This window comes from Dromiciops gliroides, chromosome X (assembly GCF_019393635.1).
Source record: "Dromiciops gliroides isolate mDroGli1 chromosome X, mDroGli1.pri, whole genome shotgun sequence".
Taxonomy (NCBI): Eukaryota; Metazoa; Chordata; class Mammalia; order Microbiotheria; family Microbiotheriidae; genus Dromiciops; species Dromiciops gliroides.
Genome location: NC_057867.1, coordinates 69,350,816 through 69,376,460, shown reverse-complemented (window position 1 = coordinate 69,376,460; position 25,645 = coordinate 69,350,816). Strand labels below are relative to the sequence as shown.

General features: G+C 43.0%; 1 protein-coding gene across 1 annotated transcript in view; it reads right to left on the bottom strand.

Annotated features, from left to right (window-relative positions):
* The window catches only part of LOC122734080 (sodium/hydrogen exchanger 2-like), a 93,339-nt gene that overhangs the window by 45,055 nt on the left and 22,639 nt on the right, over positions 1-25,645 (bottom strand). The window contains 2 exon segments of the mRNA XM_043974767.1: positions 2,288-2,484; positions 11,797-12,014. Of these exon segments, the coding sequence (XP_043830702.1) occupies positions 2,288-2,484; positions 11,797-12,014 (415 nt within the window).

Below are 25,645 nucleotides of genomic sequence, written 5' to 3'. Positions count from 1 at the left end.
ATTGGCTCCATTGTGGTCCCTTTCCTGCGGGAGAGCACTGCTTTGGACCTTCCCTGCCATGCCATTTAAATCTTGGGGAAAATGATGAATCCTAGGAATACTTCAGCCACTAGATGGTGGTGGAATGACACAGCCTTCAGCTGCTGCCGGCTCAACCTCTGGACCAAAGAGAAGAAAAGGAGACAAAAGATACAGCGGCACAAGGCGAGAGAATGGGAGCCCAATGCCTACTTTCCATGTTTTGGAGACCCAGTTTCCAAACAAAGAGCGACTGTTCTTCAGGACATTTGGGGGCAACCGACCCTGTGCTTTCAGCCATGCGAGGCCGGTCCAGTGCAGCCTCTCTATGGATAATATACAGATGTGATTAAAGTCACAAGCAGAGAGAAGCGGATCACATGGAAATGGAAATGAATTCTTGAAAATCACGGTGGTTTCAAACCAGTATTCTTCTGTTAAAAGCATCTATTAAAGTGAAAGCTGGGTAAAGCTTAGTTAAATCAAATGTGATTTTCTGAAGGCTTAATTAAAATGGATTTTTAAATGGCAAGAAAATAAATGTTGGAGCTTAACCAACACCATTAACCAAAAATAAAAATGGGGGCTTTGCAGTGAAGATGAGTGCAGCTGTTAAGTGGCAGAGACAGGTTGGGGGCATTTAAATAGCATGTTATGGTCTGGAAAATACTTTGAAAACAACCCTGGGGGGCAGCTAGATGGTGCAGTGGATAGAGCACCAGCCCTGGAGTCAGGAGGACCTGAGTTCAAAGGACCTCAGACGCTTATCACTTACTGGCTCTGTGACCCTGGGCAAGTCACTTAACCCCAATTGCCTCACCAAAAAAAGAGAAAAGAAAAAGAAAACAACCCTGGAAGGTGGGTGCTACTGTTATCTCCATTTTACAGATGAAGAAACTGAGGCTGACAGAGCTTGAGACTTGCCTACGGCCACCCAGCCAGCAGGTATCTGACTCCAAGTCTAGCACACTAGCCCCCCAAATGAATGCTCTTCTCACTGCTCTCAGTGGCCACAAAGAGCCTCAAAGTCAAAGGTTTTAGAAAAAGTTGTAAATACAGTGACACTTGGAGAATAAGGAAGATTTTGGCCATCCCTCTCAAATTTTAGAGTCATCAGTACAGTACCAACTCAGGTGGTTGGAGTTGACAGTGACCTAGGGAATACAGGTTAAAAAATGAGACAAGGGGGTGGAGCAGCTAGGTGGCGCAGTGGATAAAGCACCAGCCCTGGATTCAGGAGGACCTGAGTTCAAATCCAGCCTCAGACACTTGACACTTACTAGCTGTGTGATCCTGGGCAAGTCACTTAACCCCCATTGCCCCGCAAAAAAAGGGGAAAAAGAGAATGTGAGACAAGGCAGGCCCCCAGACAGCTTCAAAATATATAACTAACTGTATTCTGTTATAGGTAGGTAGTGCAGTGGATAGTGACAAGCCTGGAGTCAGGAAGACTCTTCTTCCTGAGTTCCAATCTGGCCTCAGATACTTACTCATTGTATGACCCTGGCCAAGTCATTTAACACTGCTTGCCTCAGTTTCCTCCTCTGTACAATGAGCTAGAGAGGAAAATGGCAAACCATTCTAGGATCTCTGCCAAGAAAACCCCAAAAGGGGTCACAGAGAGTGAGACACGACTGAAAATGACTGAAAAATAGCAAAACACACAGACCTTCTCCCACTTCCCCAACGCTGCAGAGACCTTTTGTTTGAAGTAGCTGAAGTTGAAGATTTGACAACTAGAAATGTCAAGCAATTCAGCAAGGCTCACAGCCTCCTGCTTCTTGATTGCAGAGATGTGCCTAGGGTGGGTTGGTGGGCCCTTGGGCCCAGGAAACCCAAATGAAGAGGATACCCACAACACAACTCTAGTGAGAACTTGTTCCCCAGCCATGGCCATATTCATCTGCACCCAGGCCAGCCCACTGTGGCTGCCACCTGGGCCTGGGGCACAAGATTCCTGACCCTCCTCCAGGCTCTCTCAGTACCAAAAAAGCACTGGCCAGTCCTTCAGCACCTACGGTATCTTAGAACTTCCAAAGGCCCCAGCTCAGATGAGACACCCCACCATGAGACTCCCCGTCCCACCAAGAGACCCCTTGTGTCAGGTACAAGAATTCCAAGTTACGTCTCTGCCTAATAGATTTGCTGATAAATCAATGCCATGTCAGACTTGCCAGTGCATGTCATAATGGGTTGTTTTCACATCCAGTCCAGTGCTCAGGCAGAAGGCTATTGCCACCCTCTCCTTTCCTCCTGAAGCCATATTTACCTGTACAAAGACTGTGAAGAGGATCACCACGGTGGTCGCTGCAATGAAGAGCTTCTTCCGGGGAAAGTTCGGGAGGAGAAAAACAAGGGAGAAGCAGATAGCCCCCCTCAATCCTCCATAGGCGATAATGAACTGGTCCTTTCTGGTGACCGTGTTCACATGACATTTATTCACAAAAAAGGTCAGCACGAGGACACCTACATTTCCAAAAAGGAAGAAAGAAGAGGTGGGAAGTGAGCAGAGAGTCAGTGGTCACAAATGGGAGGTAAGTATAAAGGGTAACAACAGCAGTGTTAGGAAACCTAATTCTGAATGAGATGAAGACCAGTGTCAGTCGCAAGCAATGGACATTTCTTCTCTCAGCAAAGAGGCAGGGGCCTATGAGAATGCAATGTCGCATATACTGTCAGAGAAAGTGACTGCATTTTGACTTAACTGGTTTTCTCTGTTACACAGTGAACTTCAATTCCAAGGTGGGGAAGGGGGAGGGTTGTATTGCAAGAAGTAATTGTGACTATGACCATGATGCAAAAGCAAAAGGCATCAATAAAACTTATTTTTATGCGGAAATTAAGCTAAATGAGAATTCTAAGGATTGGTGATAAATATTTTAAAAGCTAAGGCTAATTAAATTCTTCAAGGCTTTGGTCATTTTTTTTCGAGCTGGAAAGGACCTTAGACATCCTCCTATTTCAAAGCTAAGAAAACTCAAGGCAGAGAGGTCAAGTAACTGCCTGAGGTCACACAAGGCAGGCCCTATTCATTCTACCACAATCTGCTGCCTCTCTCATGAAAGAATTTGATTTGATTTGATTTGATTTTTGCTTTGCTTTGCTCCAAATTTTGAAAATATAACTAGAATGGGGCAGCTAGGTAGTGCAGTTGATAAAGCACCGGCCCTGGAGTCAGGAGGACCTGAGTTCAAATCCATCCTCAGACACTTAACACTTACTAGCTGTGTGACCCTGGGCAAGTCACTTAACTCCAACTGCCTCACTAAAAAGAAAGAAAGGAAGAAAGAAAGGAAGAAAGGAAGAAAGGAAGAAAGGAAGGAAGGAAGGAAGGAAGGAAGGAAGGAAGGAAGGAAGGAAGGAAGGAAGGAAGGAAGGAAGGAAGGAAGGAAGGAAGGAAGGAAGGAAGGAAGAAAAGAAAGAAAATATAATTAGAATTATGGATGGTATTCCCCTGAGGCCTGAAATAGGTATTCTGGGTAACTACAGTTTAAGTCACAGAAACCAGGGAAAAACTGATAAGTCATGTCCACATTTCTAGTTTGGAGGCAGTCACCTTTAAGAAACTTGGGATGCCAAATGTTGAAGATCCAGGACTCTTAGGACAGGCCAGGAAGAAGTGACCCCTGAAACCCTACTCCTGCTCAGTCCTGCCTAGTCAGGAGCAAACCCTGTCTAGGACTGTCCTTGCAAGTCTCTAGGTCATGTGACCAACAAAATGGAGGAAAAGCCATTTTCTCTGATCCCCCTTACTTCAAAAACCTCTCCAAAATAGGAATTATGCAGCAAAAATAAAACAACTTCAGCTGTCTCTATGGCCTAGGGCATCCAAAATCCAAAACGTTAAAAAAAAACATGAACTGACTCTCACTGACCCTGAGATCACTCAGCACTCCTCCCCTACCTCCCAAGCTACCAGCAGCAAAGATGCACTAGCAGAACCAAGGACACAGGCTTACATCAAAACCCAGCCCCAGCCCCACCCTTCCCCCCCCCTTTCCCACCCCCCACCTCTTTCCAGTGTCATGGAGGCCCCAGCTCCAGGCTGTAGAATTTTGCTCAGGCTGCAGCAGACAGCTAGCATGGCCAAAGCCCTTCAAGAGCAAAATCCTGCAGGGAGCTAAAACTCTGTAGCACCAGTGCTGCAAAGCTCTGAAGTGCCAGGGATGGGTGGTCAACCCTGAACACCAGTACTGCAAAGTTCCAAACTGTCAGTGCCAGTACAAAGAACTAAGGAACAGAGGGAGCAGCACAGGATACCAGGACAGGACACTGTAATGGGGGGCAGGGGTGTAGCATTCCACTAATCCTGAGGGAAAGAATATAGCATCCAGTTAGAGCCAATTCTAACTCCTCAAAAGTCACTTGGAGCAGAGGTCTAGGCTGGTGAACTATGAACTGCCAAGCATGTGAGGAGGCTGAGACGCCTTGAGATGCAACCTCCAAGGAAACTACAATCAGAGGAGAGAGAGTCTGAAAGTGAGCAACAGGGGAGGGAAAAAGACTGAAATTACCAAAGACTCTGTAATAAAATTCAAAGCCCTTGAACATAAGCAGATAATTCAACAGGAAAATTAGTAACAACAGAAGGAAATAATGGTCTCCAGATCTAGTAAGTGAGTTCAGGCATCTACAAATAAATACTGCAAAACAAAGGAAAATTATCCAACACAATGAGATGGAGGACTCTGTGGAAAATGAGGAAAACATGGAACTACAACATGATGTTCATAAGTGGACTATGCAGCAAAAAACATGAGCAGAACAGGAAAACTGGAATCTTCGATGGCAAGCCTTACTAAAGAAATAAGAGAGAACAATAAAGTGGAAATGCAAATATAAAGAAAAAGAAATTCAAATAATACAAGATTATTCTGTACCCACTAGAAAATGTAGAAGGGAATGGAATAATGTGTTCTTAAGAGCAATGGAGCTCAGGATGCAGCCCACAGTAACCTTCCCTGCAAATTTGAGTTTAACCATATATGAAAAAAAGATGAATGTTCAGTAATAAAAAGGTGTTCAAAACATTTTTAATGAAAACCAGAATTGAAGAGATTATTTGATTCTCAAACATCCCAAACAACACACATGTGGGAAGTATAGATAAATTCAGCAGACAAGGATAACAACAGTAACAGTGACAAGAGAGAGACTAGTAAGATGCTTTTTTCTAAATGTATACAAGGAGACAGGGATGAAGGTAGAAATCTGGTAGAAGTAACAGTGAAGGTGGAGAGTAGCATTACCAATAGAACCTGGCAACACCTTGTGAATCAATGCTTTTGGTGGAACTACATTACATCATGGGAGAGTACACAAAGGGGGGAGAGCAGGAGGATATTGAAGTGTACAATGCTCCAGGGTCAAATCAAGAGCTGACAATGAAAAGAAAGCAACCCCTGTAGTCTCAAAAAGGAAAGAGCCTACAGGGGAGTAGGCGTTGAGGAGGGGAGGAACATTAAAAAGTGGGAAAAGAAAGTGACCTTACTTTAGCAGTATAAGGAGATATAGGGAGGGTTCCAGTGATTAATACTCTTGTGGGTGAAGAGCAGTGGTCTGTGGGACTTTACACTGGGTGTAGCCTAGGGGATTTGGTGCTTGAAAAGTCTACTCATCCTATATCAGGAAACCCTTGGGGGCAGTTGGCACTTGGCGGATTGAGAAAATACTGACCCAAGGAGTAAAGTTTTGAGGAAAATGTGGGGAAAAAGGTAATCAAAGGAGGGTGGAGATGAGTGATGGGCTGAATAATCAAGGACATGTTGTGGGAGAGGCCCTACCATGGGTCAGTATCCTCTCTGACACATGCAATAATTGGCAATGTTCTAGAAGTGAGGCACAATGGAAAACAGAAATCCATGGCAAAAACTGCCCAGAAGGAAAGCCTAGAATGTATACCTTGGAAGTTTTGACTGAATAAGGAATACAGAAAAAAGATAGAAGATAATTGTAGTGGTCATGAATAAGAAAATGAGAGTCTGGAGTAGACAGAAAGAGAGCATGAATAATGAAGACATGAGAGAAATCCTTTTTGGAAACAGGTACAAAAAATGAAATTTTTTAAACTAATGAACAGACTAGGTGAAGGGGAAGAGAAGAAGGGGGAATCTAATTGACTAACTGAAAGGAAAAAAGGCAGGGGGGAGAATTATAACCAGAGTGACTAAGCCTTTCAAAGTTGATTATCTTCACTACATTGTTGTTACTGTATAAACTGATTCTTCTCACTTTACTTCATATCATCTCATATAAGTCTTCCCAGGATTTTTTGAAACCATCCCCCTCATTGTTTTTACAGTACCATAGTATTCCATCACATTCACATACCATAACTTGTTCGGCCATTCCCCAATTGATGGGCATCCTCTCAGTTTCCAATTCTTTGCTACCACAAAAAGAGCTGCTAAAAATAGTTTTGTACATGTGGGTCCTTTTCCTTTTTCTTTTATCTCTTTGGGGTTTAGACCTTGTAGCAATATTGCTTTATCAAAAGGTATGCACAGTTTAATAGCTTTTGGGGCATAGTTCCAAATTGCCCACCAGAATCGTTGGACTACTTCACAGTTCCACCAATAATGCATTAGCATATCTATTTTACCACATCCTCTCCAACATTTATCATTTTCCTTTTCTGTCATCTTAGCTAATCTTATAGATGTGAGATACTACCTCAGAGTTGTTTTAATTTGAATTTCCCTAATTATTAGTGATTTAGAGCATTTTCATATGACTATTAATAGCTTTGATTTCTTCTTCTGAAAACTGCTGTTCATATCCCTTGACCATTTATCAGTTGGGGAATGACTATTATTCTTGTAAAGTTGGCTCCATTCCCTATATCACTTCCACGTTCATAAACTCCAAAATGCCTTTAGCAGATCATGACATTTTTATCACAATCTTTTGTCAGCCCACCCTTTCTTCTTTCTTACAATTCCTAACTATGTTTTTCAATCTCATCATGATCTCGATTCCTCCCAACTTCTCAGTTCTTTCCCAGCCCATCACCCCATCCTCACTTCCCTCCCAACTCCCTTGTCAACACTATCCTCTCTACACTTGAGTTTTTGCCCAGCCTTGGATCACTGCCAGCATCTGCTGCCTTCCCTCCTAGTCATGTGCTGTTTAACGAAGCTAGAGAAAATCACAAAAACAAGGTGACTGTGTCCACTACAATTTTATGTTATGCAATGTCAAATGGGCCGTCACTAAGGCAATATAATCCTTTCACATCTTCTTAATAAAATCACAATTTCACTTACCACAGTGACTTTTCCAAACTTTCTCATCCTTCCTCAAACCTCCTTTCCCAATATGAGGAACTCACCTGCCTTTACTGAAAAAGTTAAGACCTGTTGCCAAGAGCTCCCTCTTCTCCCCTCCCCCTCATCTCATCTAACAGACCACTTCACCCCTGTCTCTAAGAGGTAGCCCTTATCTTTGGCAAGGCAATCTCATCTACCTACATTCATAATCCCATCCCCTCCTGTCTTCTCCAGCAGATGGCCACCTCTCTTGCCCCTACACTCTCTCTAATCTTCAATTTCTCCCTGTCTACTGGCTGCTTCCCTACTGCCTACAAACATGCTCATGTTTCTTCCATCCTTCAGAAAACATCACCTGATCCTCCTAACCCTGCTAGCTATTGTCCTAGACTTCTCCCTTTTACAGCTAACCTCCTTGAGAAAATCATCTACAATTTGTGCCGACACTTCCTTTTCTCTCTCTCTCCCCTCTAACCCTTCTGCAATCTCATGCAGACTTCATCAATGATGCAAGTTCATCATTCAACTAAAATTGCCCTCTCCAAAGTTACCAATGATCTCTTAATTGCCAAAGCAACTAGCCTTTTCTTAATCCTCATCCTCCTTAACCTCTGTTCAGCCTTTGGCCCGTCTGATTATGCTCTGCTCCAGAATATTCTCTCTTCTCTAGGCTTTTGTGATACTGTTTTCTCTTGGTTCTTCTCTTCCCTCTCTGAGTAGTCCTTCCCAGTCTCCTTTACTTAATTTTCACGTAACTCACATCCACTAACTCTGGGAATCTTCCCAGGTCCTCTTGTCTCGTCCCTCAGTCTATATACTCTCTCACTTGGTGATCTCTTCAGTTCCCTTGGGTTCAATTCCACCTATAGGTGAGATGATTCCAATGGCCATATATTCAGCCCCAGTCTTTCTCCTAGGAACCAAAATCATATCCTCGATTGCATTTTGTATATCTCAAACTGGATGACCTATAGACATCTCAAAGTCCACATTTCCAAAGTAGAACTCATTAACTTCTCCCCCAAACACTCTGCTCTTCCTAACTACCCTATTATTTTCAGGGACATGACCATCCTTCCAGTCAGCTATGCTTACAACCTCGATGTTATTATACTCTACTCCTCACTCTCACTCACCTCCCATATCCAATCTGTTGCCAAGTCCTGTCAATTCTACCTTCATAAAATCTCTCACACATACTTCCTTCTCTCCTCTAACCCTGCCACCACAGCAGTGCAGGCCTTTGCCACTTCATACCTGGACTGTTGAAATGATCTGCTGGTTAGTCTCCCTCTCACAAGCATCTCCCCATTCCAGTTCGTCCTCCACTCAGCGGCCAAAGGGATTTTCTAAAGTACAAATCTAACCACATCATACCTCTACTCAATAAACTCCCAGTGGCTCCCTATTACCTATAGAATCAAATATAAAATCCTCACAACCCAGGCCCCATTTTTGGTCCTCTTACACTTGACTCTCCAAGGCATACTCTCTGATGCAGTGACACAGGCCTTTTTGCTATTCCTACAATCCTACACTCCATCCCCTGCACCTTTTCACTGGCTACCTCCAAGAAATACCTCTTCCCCTCTTTGGCTTCCTAGCTTAAACTGAATCCTCTGTAGGAAGCCTTTCTCTGTCCCCTCCCCCATACATATATTCCCACACTGCTAGCACCATTACTGCATGATTACCTTCCATTGCCTACATACACACACATATATTCGTGTGTGTGTGTGTGTGTGTGTGTGTGTGTGTGTGTGTGTGTGTGTGTATGGACATAATCATTTCCAAGTTGTTTCTCCCATTAGAATGCGAGCACCTTGTGAAACAGGAAAACAAATCTATGGAGAACATGAACTGTGGCCTTCAGGGACAGTCAATTGAAAGGCATCTTCACTGGCTGAGGACACCAGGGAACCAGAGGTAGCCTGTCCCACTTTGCCTTAAGGGCAATCATTTAACCTTTCCGAGCCTCTTAAGAGGCCCTTCTGTGTGGCCCCATCACTAAGCACAGTGCCTGGCAACCAGTAAGAACTTAATAAATGCTTGTTGACTGCCTCATTGGCTATTAGCAATGGTTAGAAATACTCTCCTTAGCCTTGAGGGTCTGATCTTATTGGCTCTTGGTATAGTGGAAAACATGATGGACCTCAGAGGATGTAGGAGGACACCACTTCAAATCCTTCTTTTTCCCTTCCTACCTGTATGACCTTGGACAATTCACACCCTGTCTGGGCCTCAGTTCCTCATCTATAGAATGGATGGTCTCAAAGGTCCCTACCAACCAGTGGTGTGCTGGTAAATTTTAACAACTGGATTTCCAAGGGGAAAAAAATATAGGTATAACACATTTAAGTTTAATTTGCAGTATTATTGTTTTCTCTATCACCTTCTCTCTAGACAATGTTGTCTAGATTTCTAGACAGTCAACAAAATGATAAATCAAGGTCTGATTTGTAGCATTTGCAGATTTCTGAGGTGTAAATGCTCACACTGAAAATTTAACAATCAGCTCACAAGCACACACCTGCTTCCAGCTCTAAATCTCCAAAAAAGAGTTCTCCTTACCTGCTTTGACTCTCCCTTTCCCCATCACTGAGCCTGAGGTACATAGTCTGAGGACATCTGTTTTCCTATTTCACTTAATTAAACAACAACAACAGGAAGAGACATATTTCCAGCCTTGGTGAGACTCTGCCGAGTCCCTTGAAAGAGCGGGAAATCGGCTTCTATGAACCTGGATGACATGTGGCTGCTAGGTTTCCTGGTAATAAGCCCCCTACACCACATGGTAATGGCTAATCAAGCGGCCCAGCCTGCCTTATTGCTCCTCCTCACACACCTGAGCAATTTGCCTAATGTGCTTCTCCATAGCCATCTCCATGGGGGAAGTGTCTCAGCCTCCCTGCAAGGGCTAACGGTACAATGATGACTATTCGTTGGGAAGGAAGGGGGAGGGCAACATATAAATGTCAAGCAAAGATGATGAACTATAAACAGAATGCCGAGAGAAGCTATAAATTGTACGATAAAGAGGAGGCCCTATTTAGCTGGTAATGAAGCAATGAGGTTTGCAGGCTAATATGGCATGGCCCACGTGGGCACTTCCCTTGTCTGCCGCTGTGGCCTCGTACAAAACAATTGATGTGGAACAGCAAGGAGTTTCCACCTAGAGCGTTGAAATCATGGCCCTGCTACTCACAAGCTCTCACTTCCTCTCTCTCAGTCTCAGTTTCTCCATCTGCCAAATGGGGAGGAGTGGGTTTGGACTAGGTGATCTCTCAGGGCCTTTCCTGGTCTTCATGAATGTGGGCAGAGTCCTAGGAAAAATCCCAGAGTAAGAAGGAGATGAGGATCTAAAGCTGTGGGGCAGTGGCTCAAGGCCCCAATATCACCCTATTCTAGGGTACAGATAGAGGACTCTAGAATAACAAGACTGACAAAGCCCTACCTCAGAAGATATCTATCCTAGTCCTAGCCTCCCCCAACTCCTACTTTACACAGGAGTAAACTGAAGCAGAGAGGGGCAGTGACTGGGCCATGGTCATGCAGTCTGTGGCACAGCTCTCCTGACTTTCTAGCCAGCAAGATCTCTTCTGACCTACTCTCTCCTCCTACAGCAATGACACCAAACATCCACAATTATATTAGAAGGTTGCAAAGGCAAAGCAGGAACATAGAGATCACTCAAGATGCAAGGCCCACATTCCTCCCCTACTGCCAACACAGGCCAAGTACAGTGGCAATAGGCCCTTCAAGGGCCATATGGAGAGCCAATGTGACTGGCTGGGTGTACTTGGGATGGGGAGGACACCAGAGGCAGCCCAACTCAGCCAACAAGAGTAATAATATCACTGTCAGAGTCATAGACTTAGACCTGGAAGAACCGTAGCAGACATTTAGTCTAATTCAGGAGGAAACCGGTATCCAGAAGAGTTGGAACTTACTCTTGAGGGTCACATAGGCAGTGGACTGTTTCCCATTGAATTACTCTATCTCTCCTATTACACTGCTGTGAATATTCCCTGTATCAACAAGTAGCACTAGTCAATGACTTGCCCAAAAAACGTATCCCCTCTGCAGCCAACCTTCTCAGGAACCTTTCATCATTCACCTCATTTTATGTAGGATTTTGACCTGACACACTAAGGCCCAGAAAGGTGAATGCAAACTCACATGTATAGCAAGTTCATTTTCATGCAAATGTGACGGTCACCTTCAAAGAAGAAAATATGGCAGTTGGTGGTAAGAGCAATGGATTTGGAGTTAAAGGTCTAGGTTCAAATCCTGGCTCTGGTACGTAAAACTTGTGAGCACTTGGACAAGTCTTTATAATCCTCTGGGCCTCGATTTTCTCCTTTGTCAAAGAGAAAGTCAGACTACCTTTCCAGCTCGAAATGTGTGATTTCAGGATCACGTACTATCTTGGCATTTGAAAGATATCATATCTAATTTAGCCCCAAGTTCAGCTCATTTGGTTCATACAGAAATACTCACGGTCCCATACCTAATGCTCGCCACACGAGGCAGAAAATGATGGTGAAACAAATGTATGGCCAATTCCACTCATGGTTTTCACCGATGGTTGAAACCCCCAGGAAGATGAAGATAAGCGTATCACTGACACTGCTCCACATCTTCATAAAGTACTTGATGGTGGTGTGAGACTTCTGGGAAATGTTGGCCTCTACATAGCGCTTCATGCTCATAGCACAGGCAATGATGCTAGAGTAGAAAAACAATATTGACATTAAGGGGAAAGGAGCATAGACACCCTCTTTGGGAGCATGAGAAACACCCAGTTGCTGAGTTATTCATTCCCTCAGACCCAGGGAGCCCATCACTGGACCTAAGTAACCCTCTAGGAGAAGGACAAAAAGGAAAGTCCTAAAAAACACCAAAATATTCATGGCAGCCTTTTGGGGGAATCCAAGGATGGGAAATAAAGTGAAAATAACACTGAAAGGGAGCTCAACTCTTGTTGTTGTCATTGTTGTAATTGTCACCTTTCAGTTGTGTCTGACTGTGACCTTGTATGGGATTTTCTTGGCAAAGATACTGGAATGGTTTGCCATTGCCTTCTCCAGTGGATTAAGAAGTTAAGTGACTTGCCCAGAGTCACATAGATACTGAGTGTCTGAGGCTGAATCTGAACTCAGGTCTTCCTAATTCCAAGATCATAAAAGGAATAAAACAAGGCTGTATATTGTCACCTCATTTCTTTAATTTGTATGCAAAGTACATCATGTGAAATGCCAGAATAGACAAGTCAAAAGCTGGAATTAAGGTTGCCAGGAGAACTATCAATGATCTCAGATCCACAGATGATATCACTCTGACGGCAGAAAGTAAAGAGCAATTAAGAAGCCTCTTGGTGAAGGTGAAAGAGGAGAGTGTACAAGCTGGCTCGAAGCTCAACATCAAAAAAATCAAGATGGGGGCAGCTAGATGGTGCAGTGGATAAAGCACCGGCCCCAGATTCAGGAGGACCTGAGTTCAAATCTGACCTCAGACACTTGACACTTACTAGCTGTGTGACCCTGGGGCAAGTCACTTAACCCCCACTGCACCGCAAAAAAAAAAATCAAGATTTTGGCAACTGGTCCCATCACTTCCTGGCAAACAGAAGGAGAAGAAATGGAAGCAGTGTCAGATTGTATGTTCTTGGGCTCAAAGATCACTGCAGACAGTGACATCAGCCATGTAATTAAAAGATGCTTGCTCCTCTGGCAAATCTGGACAGCGTATGAAAAAGCTGAGATGTCACCTTGCTGACAAAGGCTGTGGTTTTTCTAGTAGCAATGACGGGCTGTAAAAGTTAGACTATGAGGAAAGCTGAGCGTTGCAGAATCAACACTTTTGAATTGTGGTGCTGGAGAGGACTTTGGAGAGTCCCATGGACAGCCAGGAAATCAAATCAGTCGATACTTCAAGAAATCAATTCAGACTATTCACTGGAGGGTCAAATACTGAAGCCGAAGCTTAAACGTTTTGGCCACATCATGAGAAGATGGGACTCACTGGAAAAGACCCTGATATTGGGAAAGATGGAGGACAAAAGGAAAAGGGGGCAGCAGAAGATGAGATAGATAGACAGTATCATGGAAGCAACAAACATGAAGTTGGACAGATTTCAGGAGACAGTGGAGGAGAGGAGGGCCTGGCATGTTACAGTCTTAGGGTCATGAAGAGTTGGACATAACTGTACGACAGAACAAGAAAGAAACTTCCTGACTCCAGGCCAAGTGCTCTACCCACTGAGCCACCTAGCTGAACTCTAGTGGACGGCAATAGCCAATGTTAATCTCGTAGAAGGAGTGATGAAGTGTGTCTCCTGAGTTTCTGTAGGGAAGTAAGGGACAACAGGGACAAAAGCCCTCGGGCACAGTCACTACATTGGTAGGTTCTCCTGATATGATTTTTCTGTTATAAGAAAGGGCTGAATTCAAAGGGCAGAGAGGGAGAACTGAGCTGTAAAACAAACGGCATCAAGACAGCTTAAGAGCCACCACCATCACTGAGCTGTTCCACAAGCATCCCTCCTTTCCGTTCCATTTTCCAGGTGACAGAATGCTTTGTCTCCCGAATCAGTGGCACTTTTTGAGAACTACCTGCCTGTTTTAGCATCCTTAACTTTGCCTAATCTGTCCTCCTTAAAGCAGCCTGGATCTGACAGAGCCTAATCATTGGCTGGCAGTAAATCAGTAAGAAGCAGGTGCTAAAGATGAGAAATCTATTTCCTGTGTTCTCCAAAGCACTGCTGTTTTATTAACAAAACCAATTTCTAAAGTGTGGGAAGCTTTTTAGTGGCTTACCCGCTTCGCTCTGGTTTTCATTCATATTCATATTCATATTGGAATCTGTCACCACTCGGCCCTGTGTTCACATCCTTCATCTCTGTCCAAACAGCAGGCCTGCTTGGCTTAACCCATCGAGGTCTTGGCCTGGTGGGCCACCATTTGTGGTCCCAGGAAAAGAAATCTGTTCTCTTCTGGCCTTCCTATTGAGTAGCCCTTCCTCCAGCCTGACTGACCATTTGAAAACACCTCTCAGGTTGCAAATGGAATTCCTGGCCAGCAGATTTTTCCAGCTGCCTTTCTGACACATAGCTGTGTAGGGCTGGACAACTCCACTGGGCAACTGGGCACTTTCCCAGAGGCCTATGGCAAGAATAGGCACCCAAGGAAGTATGCCAAACCTATCTGTATTTCTTCCCTTCTTGGAGTGGGAAAGAAGGAAGGAGAGACAGTAACCATCCTTAGACTGTGCCTACGAAGCCACTTCAGAACACAGCTTTTTTCTACTTCGAGTCACTATTAAAAATGCATACCCTCTTGAGTGGGCATGGTGGGAGAGAGGGGACACCAGGACAGAAGAACATCATGGAGAGAGGGGAAGTGAGTGGGAGGAGAGAGGAGCTTACTTCCCAGTTTTATTGAGGATTGGCCTGGCCATATCAATCCAAATGGTGACCACGTCACCTTGGGCATACAAGGTCTTGACTATGCCAGTCATCTTTTGGCACTTTAAGGCATAGCCAAGAGGATGAAGCAAATGGAGGACAAAAGCAGATCATGCAGTGGCCGTTAGGACATGGAATCAGCCTTTGGTCCTGACTAAATGCAGACCCACAAGAGATCTGTACCAGGAAAACTTGAGGGCAGTCTAGACTCTTCTCTAGCAATTCCCTCAGTCAAGATAGTTCAGAATGAAGTCCAGAGGATTCAGGGTAAATCCAAAAGAACACTGGGATCAGTCAAATGTGCAGTGAGAGAACCACTGGCTGCCTATGGGGTGGGAACCGGAACTGTGATTATGCTGGTCCAGGGAACTTCTGAAGAAGGAAACTCCCTCTACCGATGCAGGTCAGCACCTTCTGTGCAACTTACACACTTGGAAAGTTGCCTAAGTGATCTGCCCAGGCTCAGCAAGTCAGAATGCATCAGGAGGGGCAATGACTACCTCCACTCAATCTTTAATCCAATGCAAACTTCCCACTGCCTTGAAGAACAAATACCAATTCCTCTATCTTTCGAACCCTTCGCTATCTGGCTCCAACCTCTCTTTCTGAATCCATTTCACATTAATGGCTCCATTGAAGACAAGGCTGGCTTATTTGCTGTTCCCCAAAAAGGACATTCCATGTCCCACCCCTGTGGCTTTACGGCATATGCCTGGAAGCTCCCTCAGCTCACCTCCAGCTCACAACCTCCCTAGCCTCTTTCAAGGCTCAGCTCAGAGCCACCAATCCCACAAGACCTTTCTGAAGCCTTCCATCCATCCATTATTGCAGCCATCAGAATCACATTATACTTACTCGGCATACACTTCATCTGTACTTATCTGTGCACGTGTTGTCCCCCAATAGAACATAAGCTCTTTAACAGAAAGAGCCGCGTTGCCCTTGTCCAGCACAGCGCCCTGGCACACAATCGCTGCACTTAATAAAGACTTGTTGAATGAGCAGAACTTCTTGTTGGTCAATTTGTGGAAGGAGAAGTACATACACGGGGCCTTTCAACTATGCCAACATGGTATCTGACGTGCCAAAATCTGGGAAAGTTCTGAGCTTCTTGCAGCATAGGGAACTCTTTCTACCCCAACCAAGACACATGGAAACCTCTTTCTGACTTAGGAAATTTAATCCTAAGGAGTTGTTCTTGCTGAGGCAGAGAGAAATTGACTTGTCCAGATTCGAACGCCTATTACTATTAGAAGAGATATTTGGAACTCTGCTCTTCTCTTTTCCAAGGTCAGAACTCTCTCCACCGAGTCAGGCCAACTCCTTTTCAGGTTTTACATATTCAAAATCATGTTCTCTTTTCTGGACTGAATCAAAGAATCAAAGTAGGGAAGGATCTCCAAGGGCATCCAGGCCAACTCATACCTAAACAATAATGCTCTCTAGAGTATCCCTAGAGTAGCCAAGTGAGCATCCAGACTACCTGAAGACCTCCAGGGAGGGTAGAAACTTAGCACCTGCCAAGGAAGATCAGTCCATTTGGGACAAACTCATTATTAGGAATTGTTCCTTCTATCAAACCCACATCTACCTCTCTTCAACTTCCACTCATTGCTCCTGGTTCTACTCTAGATCTGAGCAGAACGAGTCAGATCCCTCTTTCTCAAACACCTGACAAGAAATATCCTGTCCCTCATTTGTCTTCTCCTCTCCAGGTAAAACATTCCCAGGTCATTCGACAGATTTTTCTAAATCATGGACTCAAGGACTTCCCAGTTGCCCTCTTCTGGACGCTGACTCATCACTGGCCTTAAACTGTAGCTTCTCAAACTGAACACAGAGCTCCAGATGTGGCCTGTGCCACACCAGAGGACACAGATCAGGACACTAGCCCTTGGTCTTTCTAGATTGGAAAAGGACTAGGGGTTGGAATTTTCTTGGGGTTCTGCCTCAGTATCAGACTAATCTTTTTGCTTTAATGCCAAAACTGAATTTGGTCCTCTCTGGAAGGAAGAAGAATAGAATAACAGAACCTATCCTTTTGATAAAGGAAAAAACAACAACAATTTACACTGCGACCTTTTCTAGGAACTCTTTTAGTTCCCTTGAAGGTATACATCTCAAGTCCTCCTTAGCCTAGGAATCCCATATGGTTGCCAATGTCTATTTTTTGTGTGTCAAATTTCACCTATCCTCTCATCTCCTGAGACATAAAAAGACCTACTTCTTCTGCCCTTGTTATAAAGTGTTGCTTCTTTGTCCTTTAAATAGATTCGGATTTCTTTGGAACATGAGGAGTGTTTCTTGATCATGTTCAATGGTACAGGCCAATTTTTTAAAGCACTAGTTTCCCTTTAGGCTCAACAACTTGAAGAAGGTGAACTTGGTCAACAAGAGAACAACCAAGCTTTCCAAAGCATGATCAGTTACCATCTGTTCCCAATCTGCCACTGACTTTTTGCCTCTGTGTAGCATGGACAAGTTAGGAATGAGAAATGTGAGTTCCTGTTATAAGGGTGGGTGTCTCAGTGGCAGCAAAACTGATCTGACTCTGTAGAACATTCATTTTACATTTATTATTTTTTCGATCGATAAGTATTTATTAAATACTTATCATGGGCTGAACAATGTGTTCAGAATGTTACATACAAATACAAAGCACAAAACGATTCCTCTTTTCTTTCACATTGCTTAAAAATAATTTTTTCAATTTTCAAACATTTCTTTTTTTCTCCTTCCTATCACCCTACACCCCCTCACACACACAAAGAGAAAAAAACCCTTGTAATAAATATGCATAAACAAGCAAAACAAATTCCCATCTTAGTTATGTCCAAAAAATGTATGTCTCATTTTGCATCTGGAATTCATCACTTCTTTTTTAGAAGGTGGGTAGCACGCTTCATCATAAGGCCTCTGCAAGTGTGGCTGAGCACTGCATCAGAGTTCTTAAGTCTCTCAGAATTGTTTCACCATATCCATGTCATAGAATCAATCGTTCTCCTAGTTCTGTTCACTTCACTCTGCAGTGGTTCCTAAAGTCTTCCCAGGTTTTACTAAAACCATCTTTTCGTTTTTATTGCACAAGAGGATACCATGACATTCATATACCATAATTTGTTTACACATTTCCCAACTGAAAAGCAGCTCCTTAGTTTCCAGTTCCTTGTTACTATAGAAAGAGCTACCATAAATGTTTTTGTAGATATGGGGCCTTTCCCCCTTTCTGAGATCTCTTTAGGGGCACAGGCCTGGTCGGGATATCACTGGGTCAAAGGACATGTGCAGTAACTCTGGGGGCAATGTTCCAAATTGCTCTCCAGAATAGCTGGACCACCAGTTCACAGTTCTACCAATAGTGCCCTTCCAACATTGGTCATTTTCAGTTATTTTCATATTTATCGCTCAGTACTTCTAATACTTTGAATATTGGTCATTTTGTCATCCTTGGACCTACAAAGAGAAAGGTCACTCTCCCTCTACCTGCTTCCTTATGCTGCTATTACTACTGCTTCTACAACAGTATTACAGCTCTTGTTGACTGAGAAAGATCACCTTGCTTTTTTTTAGGCAGGGCCACAGAGCTTGCTTGTCCCGTCATACCTACGTGCATGACTAAGCCACACAAATTACCCCGAGGCTCCAAAAAGCCTCCAGAAAACACTAAAAATACCAAAAAGGGAAGGGGCAAAGTTGGCCATGCTACCATCAGCCTTTTAAATGACACTATACTCATTTAAGCCTAACTAACCAGCTAACATCGAAACCCTCTAAAAATAAGCCAAGCATCATAAGCATTAAGGGAGCCTCCAAAAGATCCATTATCTCAGTTAAGTATATTTCCTTTTAATATTCGTATTTGATAATCCATAATAAATAGTAATTTGTTCATGGTGACAGATTTAGAGATGGAAGGGAGCATAGAAGCCATATAATTCATTATACAGATGGGGACACTAAGGTCACTCAAGTAGGAAATGTCAGGCTAGGACACATATTTCAACCGAAGTCCTCTCGCTTCACCATCCTGGGATGCTCCAATGTCTAAATCCTATAATGTCTGTCTAATTCCAGGCTTCTTCACCTCTATGGTGAAGCTCATGAACCTCTTCTCAGAATGATGTTTGTTTTTCATTTACTCATTTGTTTGTTAGTTTGTTTATTTGTTCCTTTATTTATTTATTTTGGCAGGGCAATGAGGGTTAAGTGATTTGCCCAGGGTCAAACAGCTAGTAAGTGTCAAGTGTCTAAGGCTGGATTTGAACTCAGGTCCTCCTGACTCGAGGGCCAGTGCTTTACCCACTGTGTCACCTAGTTTCCCATGATGTTTTTAAATAATTGAAGGCAATGCTAAATTTCAGTTAGAGGTTGGTGAAAATAAAGATGTACTTTTTCCCTGTCCAACTTCATGAAGCCCCATGGACTCTTGGGGCCCATGGACTTCAGTTTAAGAACCCTTGATTTAACTCAAGAATTCAACAAAGGGCCAGATTTGAGGGTGAAGATGAGGAAAATTCTACCCAGGACAAATTCCTGGCTTTCTAACTGCTCAGAAGGTCTAGAGAGCTGCTGTGCTGACCTCATTGTTGTATGCCTATAAAACCTGGACAGCCTACCAGCACCATGCCAGGGAACCGAATCACTTCTATTTGAATTGTCTGAGGAAGATTTGGCAGATCATCTGGCAGGATAAGGTACCAGACACTGAGCTTCTTTGAGCTAAAGTGCCAAGCATTCAAACTCTGCTGCAGAGAGCACAACTCCAATGGGCTGGCAATGTTGTTTGAAAGCCAAACAAATGCTTTCCCAAAAGACTATTTTCAGGAGATCTCACACAAGGCAAGTACTTCAAGGTGGCCAGAAGAGGCAATAAAAGGACCCTCTCAAGGCCTTTCTGGAGAACTGTGGGACTGATTGCATCACATAGGAGATACTGCCACAGGACCAGCCAACGTGGCATGCCCTCATCAGGGAAGGTGCTGTGCTCTATGAGCAAAGCAGAATTGAAGATGCTCAAAAGAAACATGAGAAACTTGAGAGACTCCACCCCAAATGGTCACATGGACTATTTGTGCCCGACCTGTGATAGAACATTCCGAGCTCACATTGGTCTGATCAAGCATAGTCGGACACACTGTAACTTGACTCTAATACAGTGATATCATTTTGGTCCTCTTCAAAAACAAAGGACCGCCTCCTTCACCCACCACTTAGGTTGTGCTGCATTTATAGAAAATAGCCGTGCTGTGATTCCTGTTCTTTATCAGCTTCCTTCTGAGGCCATGGGAAAGAGTTCAAGAGTTGCGCAAGATGAGAAGGTGTGAAGACCCTACACAATCTGCACTGCCAAAGACCACCTTCCATAGTGACTTGCAGGTGGAGGCCATGGGTTCAAATCACAGTTTTTCCACTTTTTACCTATGTGACCTTTGAAAGCTACTTCCCCTCTCAGGTTCCTCATCTGTAAAATGAAAAGCATGCTGCCTGTAGTCGCTAGCTCACTGTGTTGTTCTGACACTCCAAGGAAAACACTTTGTAAACTTTCAAGTCTTATATAGGTGATATTTTATATAAATGTCAACTATTTTTACTCAACTTGATAAGACCATGGATCCATCAAAGTATCGAAACTTGAACCCCCTAAATAATGGTTCCTTAAATGCCACAAGTATGAATCAGAGAAGGGGGAAATGCCTGAGATCTGAAACAAAACCACAAAGAAGGCCTGAGTGCTGGCCTCAAGAGGTTATCCTCATGGGTACCTAAACCAGGATGGTCTGCACACCATAAGGTCCTAGAGAGCTAAACCTGGTAGGGACCTCCATGGGGCACTTTCCAAGCTTATATACAACAAACTGGAGGGGACTCATGGGACTCATGGGACTTGGACCCCATTACTTCTTGATTGGGGTAACTTGGTCGTCATGACCTATACTCATTTGGAGAAGGCTAGGTGCCAATGGAATCAGCAGCCACAGCTTCCGCAAGCTGAATGAAGCTAAATATGGCTCCTAACAGGTCAGCACTTGCATGCACTAATCTGGGGCTGCTTCTCAGCTCCTTGATAAGGTTCCCTGGCCCTCCCTCTTTCATTCCATTCTCTCTCACTATCAGAAATCACTCAACACTAAGTGTATAACATGGTGGGCAGTCTTTTTATGCATCAGACACTGTGACCTTCAACTCCCCTACTTCCTCCTTTATTCTTTCCTCGTTCACTGTAAGATTTCAAAATCTCATTTCACCCATCATTAAAAATTAGACAATTATGCTATTTTTAAAAGAGCAAAACCATTTTCGGAGTTGAACTGTGAAAGATTTCAGAGCATAAGGAAACATAACATTTATAAACATATGTTATTCTACAAGAAATGATGTCTTAAGACACTGGAACAATATATTTACTCTTTGTTACTTCTATCAAAGTGACACGATGTTGCCTCAAGTTGTGAGCTCCTCGAAGGCAGAAAATACTTTGAATCAATTCTTTTCAAAGCACACCTAGTACAGTAAGAGTGACAGGACTTCATAATCAATCCAGCAATTAATCAACAAGCATGTATGAAGCCCTTCCTAGGCACCAGGCACTGCACTTAGGGGTAGGGATACAAAGAAAGGTAGGAACAGTCCCTGGACTCAAGGAACTCACCATCTGATGGCAACAACACACAAACAACCACATAAATATGAGAGAGATACAGGGTAGATGGAAGGAAATATCAGAGGGAAGGCACTAGTAGCTGGGAAGACAGGGAAAGGCCTCTTGCAGAAAGTGGGATTGGAGCTGAATCTTAAAGGAAGCCAGGGAAACTCCAAAGCAGAAGTGAGAAAGCAGTCCATCCCAGGCCCAGGGAGAACGTTGGGGCAAAAGCACAGAGTTGGAAGATGGAGTGTCTTGCACAGAAAAAAGCAAGTAGTCCAGGGTGGATGGATCTTAGAATTTGTGGAGGAGAATAAAGTGGAAGAAGACTGGTTAGAAGGTGTGATACTGGTGATGATCCAGAAAAGGAGGAGAAGAAGAGAGAGCAGTGCTACAAAAACCTAGAGAGGAGAGATGATCCAGGTGGAGAATGTGATCCTGATCTAGATCTCGCCACTGGACCCAGATGGCTCTGGAAGAGAGAATGAGGCTGGTAACCTTGCACAGCCCTATCTCAACTCACTGCAGGTCATAACATCACCTCCCAATGTCATGGTCCTCTTCGAGAAGAAGCACAAAGAACAGCAGATAACATTTACTCTCTTGGCTGTCTTGACACATTATTGAAATCCATTGACTTTAAGATCCACTATAATCCCCACATCTCTTCATACGAATTGTTATCCGGCTACACTTCCTCCAGCTTATATTTATGAAGCTGACTTTATGAACCCAAATGTAACTTCTTACATTTGTCCTGATTAAACTGAAACTTATTTGATTCAGCCCAACATTCTATTCTGTCCTCCAGTATGCTCACTATTCCTTCTAGCCTTCTGCCATCTGCACATCTGATGAGTGAGCACACCATTCCATCTTTATCTGTGTCATGGGTAAAAAATGCTGAAAAGTGCAGAGCAGAGATCCCTGGCTTCCTTCAGGTCCCAGCTACCACTCCATCTTGTAAAATAAGCCTTTAGTGGTCCCCCTTAATGCTAGTGCCTTCCCTCTATTATTTCCAATTTCTCCTGTATAAAACTGGTTTGTACATAGATGTTTGTATGTTGTATCTCCCCATTAGACTGTGAGCTCCTCAAGAACAGGGGCTGTGTTTTTACCATCTTTGTATCCCCAGCACTTAGCACAGCGCCTGACACATAACAGGTGCTTAGGTGATTACAGGCTGATTGTAGATCTATTTAACAAGTTCCTAATACACCTGAATGTACCATCCTTTCCCTCTAGCCCATTTCTTAGAGGAATTAAGTACTTAATATATCCTTCTTGACAAAAATGATCAATTAAAACAAGTTTACTGACCTGCTAAGTGTCCTGCTAGTCCAACTTTTGCCCAGGAGGCACAGAATTCAATTCAACCCAACCAAGCTGAATCTAAAGGTGCTTGATTAAGCACCTACTATGAGCAAGGCTTTGTATTGATCTCTGGAGATACAGACAGAAAAAAAAGAAACAATCCCTGGCCTCAAAGAATAACATTCTACTGGAGGGGATGGAACATGCGCACAGATAAGTAGATGTAAGATAATTTGAGGAAGGAGAGAATACTGACAACAGTGATCAGAAAAGGCTCTCCAGAGAAAGTAGTACTGAGCTGAGCCTCAAAGGAATTTACAGATTCCAAAAGAAGGAGATGCTGAGGGTGTGTATTCCAGGAAGGAAGGGGGCTGTGGAGAGACAGCTTATGCAATTCAAGACATGGGGAGATGGAATATCGAACCTGAGGAACAACAAGGCCATTTGTTTGGAAGGTAGTAGAGTATACAAAGGTGAAGAATATGAAGTAATTATTAAGGCCCTATGGGGGTGAGAGGAAAAAGGCAGAAGCAAAGATGTGTAAGGCAGGATCTCCGCCCTTAAAGATACAATCTAATGGGGAAGACAAGGCTTAATGGAAGGTCACTGAAGCAATTTTTTTTTGGTGAGGCCATTGGGATTAAGTGACTTTGCCCAGGGTCACACAACTAGTGTTAAGCGTCTGAGGTCAAATTTGAACTCAGGTCCTCCTGACTCCAGGGCCAGTGCTCTATCCACTGCGCCACCTAGCTTCCCCAGCAATTTTTTTTAATGCAGAGAAGAGAATAAAAGGCCAGAAGGAAACACAAACAAGCAAGATAACTTTGAAAATTACATGCTGATTTTTTGAAAAACTGGAAAGTAGTCTGACAGAAATTGAGGCTTAGACCAACATCCTATGCTATGTTTCACAATAATTTCAAAATGGATACATGACCTGAATATTAAAGATCATACCATTAAAAAAAATTAGAAAAGAGGCAGATTGTATACCTTTCACAGATGCAGATAGATGTATTCTTCCCCAAACAATGGAGTCGATTGCAACAAACAAATAAATGAATGAATGAATAATTAAATAAATAAATAAGCTAATGTTGATTACATGAAACTGAAAACCTTCTGCTCAAACAAAATTAATGCATCTAGAATTAAAAAAGCAGTCAAATGTGAAAAAATAGTATCATATAAGTGTCTGAAATCCAAGATATATAGAAAACTACCAGAAAAATACAGGGTATCCCAAAAGTCTTAGTGCAGTTATAAGTCTTAATAGCTTAAAAGTGCATTAAGACTTTTAGAATGCCCTGTATAAAACCAAAAATCCCAAGAGATAAGTGGTCAAAGAATATGAACAAACCATCCTTGAAAGAGGAATTGAAAACTATTAACAATCATACAAAAGAATGTTCCAAATTACTAAAAATAAGAAAAATGCAAATCAAAACAACCCCAAGGTTTCTAATTGGCAAAGATGACAAAAGATGGGCATAGTCAATGTTAGAGGAGCTGTGGGAAGATAGGAACACTGGTACATTGTTGGTAGAGTTGTGAACCAGTATTTTGTAAAGCAATTTGGAATTATGTGGGGAAAGTGACTAAAATGGCCAATACCCTTTGACCCAGAGATTCTACTACTAGTTTTATACCCCCAAGAAACCAGTGAAAAGAAAGTCCCTATATACATCAGAATATTTATAGCCGCACTTTTTGTGATAGCAAAGAATTGTAAACAAAGTAGAAACCCATCAACTAGGGAATGGCTAAACAAATTGTGTTATATGAAATTAATGGATAATTACTGTGCTTGAAGCATGGGAAAATTTACATAATCTGATGCAGAGTGGAGTAAATAGAGCCAAAAAAACAATACCCACGACTACGACCGTGTAAATGGAAAGTACAGCCATGAAACAATCAAACATGAATGCTGCAAAATTATAAACAAGAAATATGGTCCCAAAGGATAGATATGAAATGACACTCCAACTCCAGATCCTTTACAGGAGTGAGAGGTCCATGGGTGTGGAAAACTACATATATTATCAGAATTTTTTCAATATATCAGCTTTACTGATTTTTTTCTCTTCTTTCTCTTTTTAAAAAATTGTTACATGGGATGGCTCACTGGGGAAGGAGAAGGAAGGAGGATGGTGGAGTAAATTCTGGTAGTGTAAAAAAATCAATAAAAATTTAATTTCTTTAAAAAGACAAGCTGATTGAAAATGGTTTTTCAAAGGCTAAAAATATAAAAGATATAGAATAGGTCAAATATAGAAGCCAGCAGCAGAGCATAATGGATAGAGGGAGTTTCTCCAATGGGTGGTGTGTATGTAACCCACAATAACAAAATCACAGAGCTTAAGCAGAAAAGTGAAAGTGAAAGAGTCTCCATTAGGATAGAAAAACAAATTCTTCCATGTCAGGGTCATTTTAATTTTCATTTATATGAGCATCCCCTTGTTTTAAGTTTTTCTTCTCTCCAGTTTATCTTTCATACAGCTTCCAAAATAATCTTCCTAAAGCACGGGGTCTAATCATATATCCTCCACTCAAAAAACTTTCAGTAATTCCCTGTTGCCCCTTAGATAAAATGCAGACTCCTCAGGCCCCCACAGAAGGCCCTCCACAGGTGAACCCCAGCATGCCTTATTTCACAAGATTGCCCTTTACTGCCCTCTCTGTTGCAGCCACACTGGCCCACTTCTGGGCATGTATGGAGACCACCCCATGTGCCCAGTATACTCCTCTGTCATATCAGACTGTCAAGACCCTTTTCTTCCTTCATGGACTGGCTGCCATTTTACCTCCTTCATGAAGTATTTGCCACTCCTCCCCCCCAAGTAAGCTATCTCTCATTCTCAGATTTTCCTAAGGCTTTTAGCTGGATCAGTCCTTTCTCTCTACCATGCTATAGTCACCATTATGTTTATGTTTCCA